Below are 14,465 nucleotides of genomic sequence, written 5' to 3' on the forward strand. Positions count from 1 at the left end.
GTTAATTGACCGGTAGCTTGATAAGAGGTGCAAGCCTTTTCTGTTTCCCCCTTTTAACGCACACTGACATAACTGCATAGGCCCGGTTCCCTGCTGGCAACAGATGAACTAGAACGCTCGCTTGCTGGTTATTGGCAGATGAAAAAAGAAGATCCGCAGGGCTAAGTGAGGGGAAAAAATATTATTGACTTCTCACTGTAGCTACTATTTATTTTCCCCTTTTTCTTTCCATGTATTTGTTTTTGAGGCTGTTAAATTCATGCCTGGGAATATTTTGGGGGTAGTCTTTGATTGAGCTGGAAAGGAATGCCTTTAATCGTGGCTACAAAGGAACCGAGGGACATGTCCTCGTCAGTTTTGCAACAGATCTAAACAGATGAGGAGGAGGAGGAGGAATGGAGGAGTGAGCATTGTTAACAGTCTGTGGGGAACTGTTTGTGTGCCCTGTGGTTTCTAGTGCCTGTGAAATAGAGGCTCAGTGATTTGGTTTCCCAGGCCCCTTTTTCTCAGGGCCATACAAAAACCAAATGAAGACATTTCAGTCTGTCTTGGTTGCTGTTTATAGTCCAGCAGCGGAGTGTTTCGAAGTGGTAAATGGTACCAATGGTGGCACAGGGAGCGTTCACAGCCATCCGATCATAAGTTGTGTGGGCATATCTAAAATAGAAGATAATGCTTAGTCTTGCCGACTATGCAAATCATAGACACTGTGACCATCGAGGTGGTTGCCCTCAGAGCATCAGAAAGAGGAAACTAAAAGCAGCCACTCCTTATGAGCCTGCTTGGCTCAGCTTTGGGATTATTATCTGCTTTAGTAGTTACGATTGTACACTCCCATGCATCAACATGTTTAATGTCATGGCAAGAGCCAGACACGATCATATAAGCCTTAAGAATCAAATGAGTGTTGTAATTTTACTGTAAAATCAGACTCTGAATGCAGCTCTTCTCGTCATTTCCAAGCAGCCGTTAGCAAAAATGAGCAGAGGTCATGGCATCTGTGAAGTTGTGTCATTAAAGGATTTTTGTTTTTTATTTTCTTTCTTTTTCTTTGTTAAAGGCCAAATTCAACTGTAGGCCTCTAATTTGGGCCTAGTAAATGCAGACTGGTAGAGGCAGCTGGCAGCCCTGCATGCAAGGCTGGCCAAGAGTCCATGCTGTCTTGTTGCCTGCCTTTCTATTGAACAGTGGCTGCCATTAAGGAAACATGCAAGGGTCTGAGAATTCACAACAGGTTCTGTTTGTGAGGTCAAGCAAACCTGTCATCTTCTAGATGCTTTCATTTCAGTACATTTAAAAGTGGATGTTGAGTACCACCACACACTGTTTTGGTTGCCACTGAAGTGCTAATTAGTCATTATATTTGACTAGGAAAATGGAAAGTAGCTGCAGCAAAACATGTGAAACAACACATTCATGGAAATAGAGTATATGAACGAACAGATGAGCTTGAAAGTCAGTATTTGGTATGACCATTTTTATTCCCCAACACAGCCTGAAGGGTCTTAGACAATCTTTCTTGTCATTTCTTTGAGTAGTCTTCAGGAATGGCTCTTGAAGAACATTCAACATCCCATTCATAGTCTCCATAGGATTTTAGGTTATGAGACATAACATAACGATCCAAAGCAGACTTACTATAAGCTACAACGTGATGAAATGATGGTGTGTGCTCCTAAAGGAGTCGCATGTCTGTGTTATATTGGACAATAGGACAAATGTGGAAGAGAGCCAGAGAATAATAGTAATTAATGATTAAATGCAAAGTGCAGTATAAACACAGAGAGAGTGAAAACAGGCAGGTGGAAAAGAAGAAAGAGAGTGCAAAACTTTACTACTCACACACACACACAAATTACAAAATATAATAAAATCTATTATTAAACAACACAATAATGAAAAGGATTACATTCAAGAAGGCTGGACGTTGTTCATTGTGGAATCTGGGATTTGCAGTGCATTGTGGGATGAGTAGTTCCTTCTCTGTTAAAATTACAGTCGTTATGCACACAGTCTTGTACCTTAGTCTTTTTGTTTTATTTCCCTTTATTCTTTTTATGCAGATCAAAATCTTTTTATGATTCACCTCATAGCTGGTTGGCTTGGCTTAAAACTTGTGATCCAAGGATTTTGTGAATTATCAGAAGAGAAAATGAATTGGAAATTTACATCTGGAACCGGACCCCTTAAAACAGCGGACAGTGACTATGTTAATGCACTTCTTCTGTCATGTTGTTTGCATCTTAGGCAGACATTTAGCATCAATGCTGGTGTTTCTTATGCCAATGATCACAGCCGATATCTCGATAACATTCTGCATTATTTCATTTTAATCCATTGCGTTGAACAGCCGCTGTGATGAAGGTCCACCCCCTGTGTTTCTCTTTTATCCCACCCTGATTCCCCGATTCTGCTTGCTTTCTTCTCGTCTCTCTCTGTTTCTCTGTTTCACCCTCTGACAGACATGCAACAGCCCTTTGCGGGACATTACGTCATTATGCCAGCTGTTGATGTCACCCTTGGGTCTTTTTAATTTAGGGATTTCCGCTGGGTGAGATGAGGGGGAGCCCCATTACCTCAGCCCACAGCCACATGAAGAGGCCCTCCGTGGCAGAACCAGGCTGGGACGAGCTCATAGCAGGGCTAGGAAAGGACAGGCCAAGACAGGGCTAGGGAGGAACCCCAGGGACCGGGTGCTGCAGAGTGATCTGTGAACTTTAAGGACCTGTACCTGAGGTGTTATCATTCATGTCAGCCAGGCAAATTAGCGATGCTGTTTTCCCGACTGCCGTGCAACTCCCTGTGCCCGTGACAGCATGTCTGTGACTTGCAAGCACTGCTGCGATCCCTTGAGCTCTTAAATGCAGCCTTTCAGCAGCTCAGAATTTCCTTCCTTTCAGAAGGGATCAAATGTTCCACTAAAGATTGACTATCTCTCATTCTTTCAGTCCTCAAGGCTTTAAGTGGGAGTGAATACTGCCATCCATGTCATTGATTTCGTAGGGTGCCAAAGTTTTCCTCTTGATGTCAGCCTGGGTATGGTTTAGGAAGAAACCATTTAATTTAACACATAAAGGCTTCCATAAATTGCAAGTGTTGTTCTCTAGTGGTGTGAAAAAGAGCTTTAGCATTTTTGTGCAGACTGTCTTTTAAAGCATCTTTGTGAAAATTTCTTTTTCTTTTTTGCTTTTGGTTTGAGGTCACACACTTTAGGTTGTCTTTTGGGTAGATATGGAAAAATGTAGATATGATAACACTATGAGTTATTTATCTACTATTTAATTAAAAAAAATTAAATCTAAATATAAGTAGGCCCTTGTAATGCCAAAACCCCCACCAAACTACACCTGAATATATCAGAAAGCTTTGGTGATTCTGTAATAGTTAATGCCTTAAATTGTCTCTACTGCTTCTGCATGCACTCAGTGTGATTGAGTAATTTTGCCTCATTTACATCATTTCTAAAGAAAGTTCAGTAAGTCAGAGGGCCCAGTGGCGCCAGTGTCCGGCAGCCTCGCCTCTGTCAGTGCGCCCCAGGGCAGCTGTGGCTACAATGTAGCTTGCCATCGCCAGTGTGTGAATGTGTGTGTGTGTGAATGGGTGAATGACTGAATGTAGTGTGAAGCGCTTTGGGGTCCTTAGGGACTAGAAAAGTGCTATACAAATGCAGGCCATTTACCATTTAAGTCGTACATCATTCCCAGATTCATTGTTTGTGTACTTTGTGCTCGTGCTTCTGGAGTGTGCATTGTAGCAAGTACTGCAAAGAAAAAATATTGCTAACCCCTTGCTCTCTCTCCTTTTTTTTTGCAGTATCATCCTCTGTCTCTTTGCAACACAAGTGAGGATGAACGACAAGAGAGTGACTTCATCACCATCGTCAAACTGGAGCACAGGGTACATCACTGTCTGCCACTGCCCGACAAGGTATGGATTGCGCACACTGACACACAGGTGGTGTTGAATTTAGCTTTTTGTTTGTTTGTTTGTTTAATGGTCTGAGAAACTCCTCTCTCCGTGACCCCTTTCCTTGTCTCAGACGTGGCAGCAGACAGATCGACCGTACTGCCATTTCGTCTTGCCTCCAGCACCCCTCCCGCTCTCTGACTTTAAAGAGATGATCCTTTATTTGGCAGCAGCCTGATGTTTTGTCCAGTACAGTGATCTTTTTGAGTGAGGGCTTGGACAGGAGGGGGTGGGCTTAGCTCAGCGCTGCTATGTAGCAAGTGGCATCGAGCCCTGGCTTTGGATGTAAGGCTTTCAAGCCCCAGCTGTCACTAGTCAGATCCCAGCCAGCCAACCAGAACCAGACACTGAGTGTTCTCCATTTCTGCTTCTCTCTAATATGAACGCAGCCAGAACTCCATAGAGTCCACCGACAGTGGTTCAGATGTATGTGTAACTTTGACGGAGGTGACCTAAATCTCCCTTGTGTTTAAGCATTCTACCATACACACTGGCTGGCATACCCTGACTTTAAAATAGTGTGATTTAAAACTGTTGCTATTTTTTCCCCCGTTTTTCAAGTGGTGACAAATTAGCAGGCAGGAGTATAGTTAAGCGCCTGCCTTTTTTTAGCTTGTGTTTTCTTTTCCCCTAATTTAAAGCCATGTTTAGGAGCTGCCCGCCGTGGCGACGATGTAGAGACATTCCCACATTCCCCGCTCCTTTCTTCCTCCTCCTGTTTGCTCCTCCGGTGGGAACCAAATCGGAGAAAGAGGGGTGTCATTCCAGGCTGACTGCAGAAAACAGTTCTGATTAAAGCCTTAATGGTAACACTGTGTTGTCCCATAAACAAAACATACTCTCCTCCCTCATGCAAAAGTATCGGGGAACAAAAGGCCGCCGCTTCCGAGTGCTTTCTTCCTCCCTGCAAATCGCCTTTGAGAAGCAAGGGAAAGAGGAAGGAGAGAAGTGTGTGTGTGTGTGTGCTTTGTTTGGCTTGTCTGGAAAGTATGTATTGCACTAAACTCCACTCCAGCCACCTGCATCCTCGTTTTCATAGCACGATTCAAAGCTTTTGGTCCGGTGGATTTATTGGGGATTCAGCATGCAGCTGCTGAGAAGTTTGCTCTTGGCCTTTTGAAGGGATGAATCAGATATTTGGGGATGTGCGGTGCTGGGTCAGCCATGGTCTCTGGATGGCCTTGTTTACAGCTAAGTCTGAGTGTAAACCCGCCTCGGCGATCTATAGATACTCTGACGGCCGCAGAGGGTTCGGATTGCACTATGCACACTCAGAATAGAGCATAAAGCAAACAAAGTGACGCTCGAAACCCCGAAGGATAGTATTTCATTGTTATTCCTTGTTTTTATTTTGGTTTTCAGGGATTCTTATATCCAACCTTGCAGGGAGATTTCCTTGTTGATTTGCAGCAGTTCGCGCTGCCTCATTCAGTGCATCGAAACAGCTTGGAAAGTTTGTGCTGTGATACTTCCAGCATTGCTGACCATCTCTCAAATACATTCATGAACTTGTATGACGTGAATAAGAACATGTGTGCCTCTACCTCAGTGATTTAAAGTCTATGTTAAAAGTACAATGCTGTAAAAATCAGGGTCATTTTCCCTTGATTGTTACTCAGTGCGAAACAAAAACTGATATTGGGAAACCTTGTATGCTCATTTCCATTATGTCATAGGAGTGTGTGACTGACAGACTAAGTGAACAAAAAAAGCTGATGTTTTACGGGAATATGTACAAAGAGCGACGAGAGAAAGGCAGCAAGGTTCTCTGACGTGGAGGCACTGAAATATAGGAGAGGGTGGTTAGATCCAGAGCTGCACGGGTGGCTGAAGGTGAGTATGAATTTAATCAGTTTAGGCTTACTTGCATGTGGGGGTTAGGGATAGAGTGAGCATCTATCTGAATGGTGGGATGCATGAAAGGTTCCAGATTTCCCAAACTGGTGATTCCAGGAATCCAGGAGTGACTGCAGGCAGGTGAGTCCCATGAGTAGTAGCGTTTTTCCAGGAGTTTCCAAGCAGGCTTGGTGAATGTTAGCAGGTGCAGCCAGCATCCAGTAGATTACACTGCAGGTGAGGTTAATTGAAAGCAAGAAAACTAGTGAGACAAAAACATTAACAGCGAGAGACAAGGAGACATCATTACTACTGTGAGGTAGCTGATGAATTTTTGGGTTTTCATGAGCTGTATGCCAAAATCATCAATATTAAAACAATAAAAGGCTTGAACTACTTCAGTTGTGTGTAATGAATCTAAAATATATGAAAGTCTAATGTTTATCAGTACATTACAGAAAATAATGCACTTTATCACAATATGCTAATTTTTTGAGAAGGACCTGTATATAAAGAGCCAAGAGCCCCCCACCCCACCCAAAAAAACCCAAAAAACTTCTACATACAGTGACTTCATTATATGAGACTTTGGCCAAGCAGTGTAACAGTACATATACAACATAAAACAAAGAAAGCTAGAACGAGGTCAATTTCATAAATTATTAAGAATGATTAATTATTATGATTTTTTTTTTAACATTTTAATTGAACATAGAGATGAGGGTTTTATTCTCAACCCTTATACACTGAAATATTTTAACAGCTTCTTGTAGGAGTTTTTCAGCCTGACTTCACCGTCTGCCATGTATTGGTTAAAAAATGTTTCTGTAAAATAAAAATAAACTCTGCAACTCTGTTTCAGAGGGTATTCTTCCAACGAGTCTGCCATGCCACACCAGTATTGTTTCTACAGTAGCCCAGATTGGACAAACCAAATACCTTCTTGAGAGGGTTGTTTTTGAATTTGTGTGAGGGTACTACTGTAGGTTCTCATTTTGCAAGGACAGGATGAGGTGAGAGGTATTAAGTTGGTTGCAGTATGCAACCTCACCACAAGATACCACTAAATCCCACATGCTGCATTTTTAATAGCTGAAAAGGATTTTCAGTGTAGGCAGAGACAGTGTATTAATGATAAATTGAGCTGTTCTGAATCAGTAAGTTCATTAGTAAGTTCGTTATCCCTGCAACACACCTGTTCAACGTGAACCCCACCTCTTGCCCTATGGCAGCTGGGAATGGCTCCAGCCTGCGCCACGACCCCGAATTGGAAAAGTGGAAAAAAATGGATGGATGAACTTTACAAAGTGAACTTAAACATGTTTAATAGAAGTTATAAAAAAGGGGGAAAGCTTTCTCTTTGTACAGTTATGTCCCATCCATCTGTTGCAGCTATTTGCAAATGTCTGAATCAGAACTGTTCACTGCTCCAGTGGTTTTGCATCATTGCAAAATGCGAAACAAGCAGAGGCCACAAGCTCTCTCTTCCTGCATGTTGTGCTATGGTAGAAGCAATCTGTTTGCTGTCTGCTTGTTTCACTTTACACTGAAGCCATGGAAAGGCTCTCAGGCTTAAGTCACAGGGCAACACGTGATTCAGAGAAAAGGCACTGCGGTGGTGCCAGGAGTACTAGACTAAACTCCACACCAAGCTTAATTTACTCTGAATAAATGGTGTAATCTGTGCTTTTTGAAAGTGCGGATATTCTCCCACTCAAACTTCACCTCTGTGAAACCCGATGAACACGAAGTGGTTTTGTGAAAACAGCTCTTACAGTGATTGAGTTTGGCCCATGTCTGGACTTGTTGACTCTCATAGAAAGCCTTGCTTATTGATTCTGCTCCTCTCAGATGAAAAGGCTTCTTGGCCTGATTGTTCAGTAATCCTGTTTTCTTTAACTGGGGCTTTTATGTGTGTGTGTGTGTGTGTGTGTGTGTGTGTGTGTGTATGCGTATTACTAGGCCACATGAATTCAAGTATGTTTTTGCAAATTTTATCTGGCACAAACACAATGCCAGTCAGATGGGTCAAGAGTCAGGTGACACTGACTGTGTTTGCCTAATGTAGTGAATCGCCTGGCATCAGTTCGATTATACTGTTTGTGACTGGTGCTCGAAAAATATATGATAGCAACATCGTTCTGTGGATCATTGTGCTTGTCTGTCAGTCTCTCTACTACTTTGGTCTAACTGAAATATGCCAGAGGGCAGCATTAACAATACATTAAATATGTTAATGTTAGGAAGACAACTGGTCTCAAGGGTCTCAAACACGTTGTGAATGGACTGTGCTTATTATTATTGCTTATTAGCATGTTGTGCTAATAAGCAAATGTTGACCTGCTAATATATAAAAATTGGGGTAAACCCATATACTGTAGCTAAAAGATGGACGTAGCCACCACCACAAAATAGTAGAATTTCACTCGGTAAAACCGAAGCACAGACGGACAGTTCGGACAGTTTTAAACCTCAAAGCGGGTCATAAAATTTCCCAGATAGTGCAATTAAAATGCTCCAATGACACCAACCCTATAAAAACAGAGGGGACAGTCAGTGGAGGTGAAGCTAGCGACTGTGTAGTTCTTTTCACCTGTATTGTGAGTTAGAAAGTACTGATCTTGTAATTCCAAGTACCGTATATATTTTTTCTCACTTGGTGGCGTTTAACAAGAGTTAAACTACATGATGTGGATGCAGTTTAAGTGAAGCTTTTGATGGAGACCAAAGGTGGTCAAGCATATCCTTCCAGTGTAATGGGACGAGCCAAAAGAGAGTTCGTTGTTCTCATATCCAGTTTTACTATGGTGCACCTCTGATTTTTCTTAGTATCAGGTGGGAACAGGAGGAATACATTACCATGCATACATACATTAAAATTGGGTGTGCTAGGCTTTTATCCCCTTTAAGTACAATACCGTCCCCGTGATGACTCACTGCCAGTTTGGGAATTCTATAGTGAGCTTTTCTCAGAGGAAACATGTGGGAACTACTGCAACTCAGGTGTACCGACATGAGCATTCACCTTTTTGAATACACTGAAAATGCCATTTTTATTTGTCCTCACAATAATTCATTTAAGTCTGGCAGTGTGTATACTGTATTCACACATGAACGGGAACTAAATGCAGTGCTAAAATGATTCTCTAACTTGAACTCTTTTTATATACAAAAAAACCTCCAAAACATTGCTGACAGTCTGAGTAATTAAATATGTACTTGTTATCTTCAGATTGTGACACAAACCTGATCCTGGAAGTTATCCACCACAAATAAATAAAAACTTTAAAAATAACACTCTTTTGCCTGTGGGGAACAGCGCCTATAAAAATGAACCCTGAACCCTCTCTGTCGCATCATGTTGGTGATCGCAGCAACATGTCTACCTCCAGGCGACAATTAAAGACTTTTTAAGGAGAAGCTGATGTGTGCAGCTGTCGTCCTGGTTACCTCCTGTTTGGAAGGAGGGAAGGAGTTGTAGGAATGGATGGTCCTGAGGGAGAGAAGTTTTAATTGATCTAGGATTTTTCTTTTCTTTTTTTATGAGACTGTGTGAACTGCTTCCAGTGTGTCAGCATAGAGCACGCCCCATGACTTGCAGTAGAGCCGGCGGAATAATAAATCAAAAACAACATGCTTGAAGTGCACAAAACCAAAAAAGGTTTCTGCGGTTATTTTGAAACACCCTGGTGCTTGTTGCACCGAATTTTAAGTGGAAGCACCGTGTATAATTGTGGCTTGATAGTGTGCAAAACTACTGGTGCGAGAAGGCAGCGGATACCTGCAACCTTCGGGTTTCTGTAGAGTCACTGAAGCTGTCAGAGTAGATAGAGAGCTGGCAAGAATCGCTCATGAATAAAGGGGTTTGTGGGATTTTATGGAGGCTTACATTGGTTCGACTTAACCAACTAAAGTAACCAAGAGCAGATGGATTATGGAACAGATGTGCACAGACTGTGGGACCGAGATTGCGGTGCATCATAGGCTGCTGTCTCCTTATTTTCATCCAGGCTTCTGCTCCTCCTGCTATCTATACTAAGTCACCAGGACACCTGGAGCAGTGCTTTCACACCTATCACCAACAATAAAATACAGCCTTTTGATTTGTTATATTTAATAAGAGGTAGATTAGCCACAGAGTCCAAAAGATTTTTTGCTAGCAAGCTCTGCATGTGTTTAGTCTGCTCTAAAGCTATTAACATGTTTAACACGGGGTATATGGAGTTGACTCACTTTTGGAGGCAGCCTAAATTGACATCAGAGTAACTGAAATTTTTGTCACTTTCTGCAGTTTGCTGATCAGGAAAGGTAAATAAAATATGAGAATACATTTTCTCCATGTTTTCGGTGCTTACAGACTTACTAGTAAGTGCTTGTTATATTAAGCTATTTTTCTGTGTTCTGTTCACAGAAAAATAGGATAGAGTATTAAAAAAAATAAAAAATAGAATATTAAAAAAGTTACATTTGGGTCGTGATGACCACTGAAGTTTGGTTTGCTTATGGGACTCAGTTGCCAGCATTAGAACTTCAGTTCTGTTGCTATTGAGGGATTTCATAAAGAATTGGTGACAGTATAATGCCATAAACACTCCTCTTGTGTCCTGAACTTTCAGACCAGGAAGTGTAGTCTCAGTAAAAGAAAGCATTTTGAAAACAAGGGAAACCCACTAATGGAAGAATGAGTTGTGGTTTCTGTCTCCTTGTGTGTTATTCTCTGTAGGGGTCAACGCTGACTTCGGGCGTATATGTTTTTTGAGCAAAGACGTTGGCTGGAAGTGCAGTGGCAGCTGCCTTTATCTGCTTTTACTTTGGCAGCCGAGTCCAACATCTCCAGCTCATCTGAGACAAGTAGAGGAGGAGTAACACAGAGGAACATCTGGAAAAAAGAGGATATTTCAGCTTTTGAGAGTAAATGCAAAAAGCAGCAGGTACACAATGGACATTTTGGCTGGTATGAAATGCGTCATCGTTAGCAGACTTCTGGATTTGCTTTGATTTCTCTCCCATGAAAATTCATTATTTGCCTGTCTGTGCCAGACAGTTGCTCAGTTGCCTTCAAAGGGATAAACTATGACTTTTCTGTTTCCTTCTTCAGCTACTCAAAGCTGGATACCAACTTTTGCAACCTTGGCCATACATTACAAGCCGACCGGCAAGGACTGTGCACCTCTTAAACCTGTTGCATGCAGCTTAAATTTTTGTCTTTTATTCTTTGAAGCACACAAAAACACTGACAGCGTCACATTTTTACTGCTTCCAGTTTGAGATAAACTCTAAATCACAACATAAAAAGTCTGGAAACCACGCGGGGCCAGTTCAAAATCAGTTTTTCAGTTGTCAATGCAAAAGACACAGGGCTGTTTTTTCCTGTTATCCTTAGGGTAATATTCCATCAGCTCATTGTGAGATAGGTTTACAGGGCTTTGATCATTTCATCTTTAACGTGAGTGCTTCAAAAGTAATATAGAATTAGCTTTGGGCTTATCTCCAACAAGACTCACTTTTATCAGGCAGCACAGTGAAAGGGTGGCCTTGTTACTGTGCAGTCTTGCACTGTTAAACATCTCAAATATTTCTCCAGTTTTGACTGTTCGCCTTTTCAGGTACACCACACGCACAAACCCACACTGCACTCTATCCGATTCTTTATTTTTTGAAATGATGGGATTTTTAAAAAGTGACTACGTTCCTGTCTTTGTGACCCAGATGCCTCTGTTTTCTCCTCCCTTTTCCCCATTGCTAAAGTTAGGCCATCACTGTGCAGATAAATCAGTAGGAAGTATTTAGTTTTGAGTCCGCTGCCGTCTTTTAGGTCAGTGCACTCATTACTGTGGTCATGATGTAATTTGTACTTTGATAAGCCCGTCTCCAAGGATTTCATTTATTTTGTCTTTGAGACAGATGGTGTTCTGACTGCGTTGCTATTTGCCTGAGCCACAGTCCTCTGTCTCTCGTTCCTTTCATGATAATGCAAATGTTAAACACTCGCAGGGCTTTTAATAAGGCCAAACAATGGGCACCTTTGTCAGGCCGTTCCTTTAATCCACCTACACAAGCAGAATCATGACTCCACTGCCCCCCCTCCTCCAAACTGTGTTAACATCAGCTGCAGTTGGCTTTCTTAGTATGGTGTTGTTTCATCACAGGAAGAAAGGTTTTGTTTGCACCTGCGTACTAACTGCGTCTGTATGAAATGAACTATGTCAGACCATGTGACGTAGACACATTCCAGTTATTGGTTGTGTTAACAATCAAGAATTGGCTAAAATGGACAGGATGTACACAGTTTTTCCATAATAAAACATTTTCAAAGTTTTGGGGGTTTATTGCCATAATATCAAAGTAAATAAGCTATTTGGGAAAGTAAATGCTCAAAAAATGTTATGATATTGTTGATACCAATAATGTTGCAAAGTTGCTGAAGAAAACAGTGTTGTTAGTCAGCTGCAGATGAAGCTGCTAGTTTGCAACTGTCACGGTACAGGGTCGTGTGACCCAGTGTTTGAGTTTTATGTATTTTTTTGTATTCATTTTCAATCTAGTTAAATTCTAGGTTGCTGTTCAGACCTTATTTCTTAGTTATTTCTGTCATCTCCGCCTGTACTCAGTCTCCCTGGTTCCTACGTCTCCCTGGTTCCTGCGTCTACGTTTCATGTCTATGCGGTTAAGTTCATGTCATGTTTCATGTGGTTATGTTAGGTTCATATCATGTTTTATCTCCATGTCTATGTCTCCGTGTTTCCTGTTTTATTTTGTAAGAGTCTGGTGTTCTTTGTTCATTGTAGTTGGTGTTACTCTCCCCTGTATTGTCATTATGTTTCATTCGAGTCAGCTGTGTTCTCATGTGTCTCCACTTCCCCTGATCACCTCATGTGTCTATTTAAGTCCTCGGTCTTCCTTTGTTCGTTGTCGCATCGTCTGTGTACCTCCCCTCTGGTCAAGTTAAGTGTTTTTCAGGATTCTGTGCAGTTCATGTTTGCCATTTGGTTTATGTTGTTTTTCATGCAGCAGCACGATGAGGTTCCGTGCAGGTCATGTTCATGTCTGTTTCGTCACGCCATTTGGTTCAGTTTCCATGCATCTGCACAGCATTCTGTTCACAGTGATCATAGTTATGCCTTTCAGTCAGGTTAGTGTTTTTCCAGTTTAGGTTTTTGGTTAGTTGCAGTCTCTGTCCCTGTTATGTTTTGTCTACTCCCTTCTGCATCAGCCCAAAATAAAGGCTCGTTTTCAGTTTAAGTTCACTCCCGTCTCCTCACCTGTGTTCGCGCCTGGGTCCACCACACACACTCTCCACACGGTCTGCCCCCGCTGGCCGTGACAGCAACTGGTGTTGTCCTTTTGACAGTAAATTGAACCTGTACACTGTAGGGCTGCTCAATTAATCGAATTTTAATCACGATTACGATCTGGGCTTTCAACGATCATTAAAAATGACTGAGCCGATTATTAGCCCCTCCCTCATTTATCCGCGACACCTTAAAGGCCGGTCCGTGAAAATATTGTCGGGCATAAACCGGTCCGTGGCGCAAAAAAGGTTGGAGACCGCTGATTAAGAGGACCCGAGGGGAGCTCGGAAAGCTAAGCAGAAGTTATTTGGAGAGGAGAGTGACTGCGTTGGTTGAAAAGAGAGGTAAAAAAAACTTCAGTGGTGTTGCACACTATTTTATATTATTTTTTTAAAGTCATTATTCAATACATTGTTATTGTTAACCCTTTAAAGCCGGTCAGAGCAGCACGCTCCGTTTTGTGTAACTATTTTTAAATCCCTGTAGAACCGGAACCGCGTAAGCTAGCGCAATAATTTGTTTTGCATATGAAACCGGAGGAGTTGTACTTACATCTGATGCCATCAGCTTGTCCTCGGTCACGGTTTCCTTCCACATAAAGCTTTGCAAAAATTGCATAAAAAGCGCTTGCAGGAACAAAAACATAATATTCCAGAAACACGCTTTGCCGTTCCGATCAGCTGTTTGTAGCACTTCCCACAGTGAAACAGACGTCAGCGCGAACTGTTGCATGTCCGCCATTTCCTGCCCGAAACCGGAAGTGATGTCATTTTCGCGGAAAATGTAGTTTTTTACTTGTAGGCCTTAAAAGCCTATACTGGTCATGTTTGACTTTTCTAAATAGTTTCTGGGATGCTTAGAACTCGAATTGCACATGCTGTTTAAAGTTTTGAGGGATAAACCTCTTAAATTTCTCCAAGTAGAAATATATGTAAAAAACAAAACAAAAACGATTTTCAATTTTTTTGTGGTTTATTTTGAGTTTAACATCCAGGCATCCATGAAAACGGAATTTATGACATTTAACGGAGTTAGAAGTTAGCAGGGAGTTAGCTCGCTAGCTTCTATCTAAATACAATATAGCATGTCCTGACTGCGGGGTTTTGGAAACAAATTAAAACGTACAGCTCTGTTATTACTTCCAGCATAAATGAAGACAGAAAACTAAACAGCAGTAACGTTTGTAGGGTTACTGAAGTTGGGCTAGCTGGTATATAATGATGTGCTGCGTGACCGCTAGCGACACAGCTACGTTAGCATAATATAAACAAGCTAACTTTTTTTTCCACTCGATAAAAGTTACCGTGAGTGTTCTCGGTGGTCAGGAACAAATGTAATCGCATGGCAGGATGCTGTAAAAGGACCAAACTT

At 41.8% G+C, this 14,465-nt stretch overlaps 1 protein-coding gene across 1 annotated transcript in view; it reads left to right on the top strand.

Moving 5' to 3' along the window:
* The window catches only part of rnf43 (ring finger protein 43), a 112,691-nt gene that overhangs the window by 76,447 nt on the left and 21,779 nt on the right, over positions 1-14,465 (top strand). The window contains exon 2 of the mRNA XM_080866489.1: positions 3,814-3,927. Coding sequence (XP_080722615.1) covers positions 3,814-3,927 — 114 coding nt within the window. The remainder of the gene's footprint in view (positions 1-3,813; positions 3,928-14,465) is intronic.

The sequence above is a fragment of the Rhamphochromis sp. 'chilingali' genome (genome assembly GCF_963969265.1).
Source record: "Rhamphochromis sp. 'chilingali' genome assembly, chromosome: 19".
NCBI lineage: Eukaryota > Metazoa > Chordata > Actinopteri > Cichliformes > Cichlidae > Rhamphochromis > Rhamphochromis sp. 'chilingali'.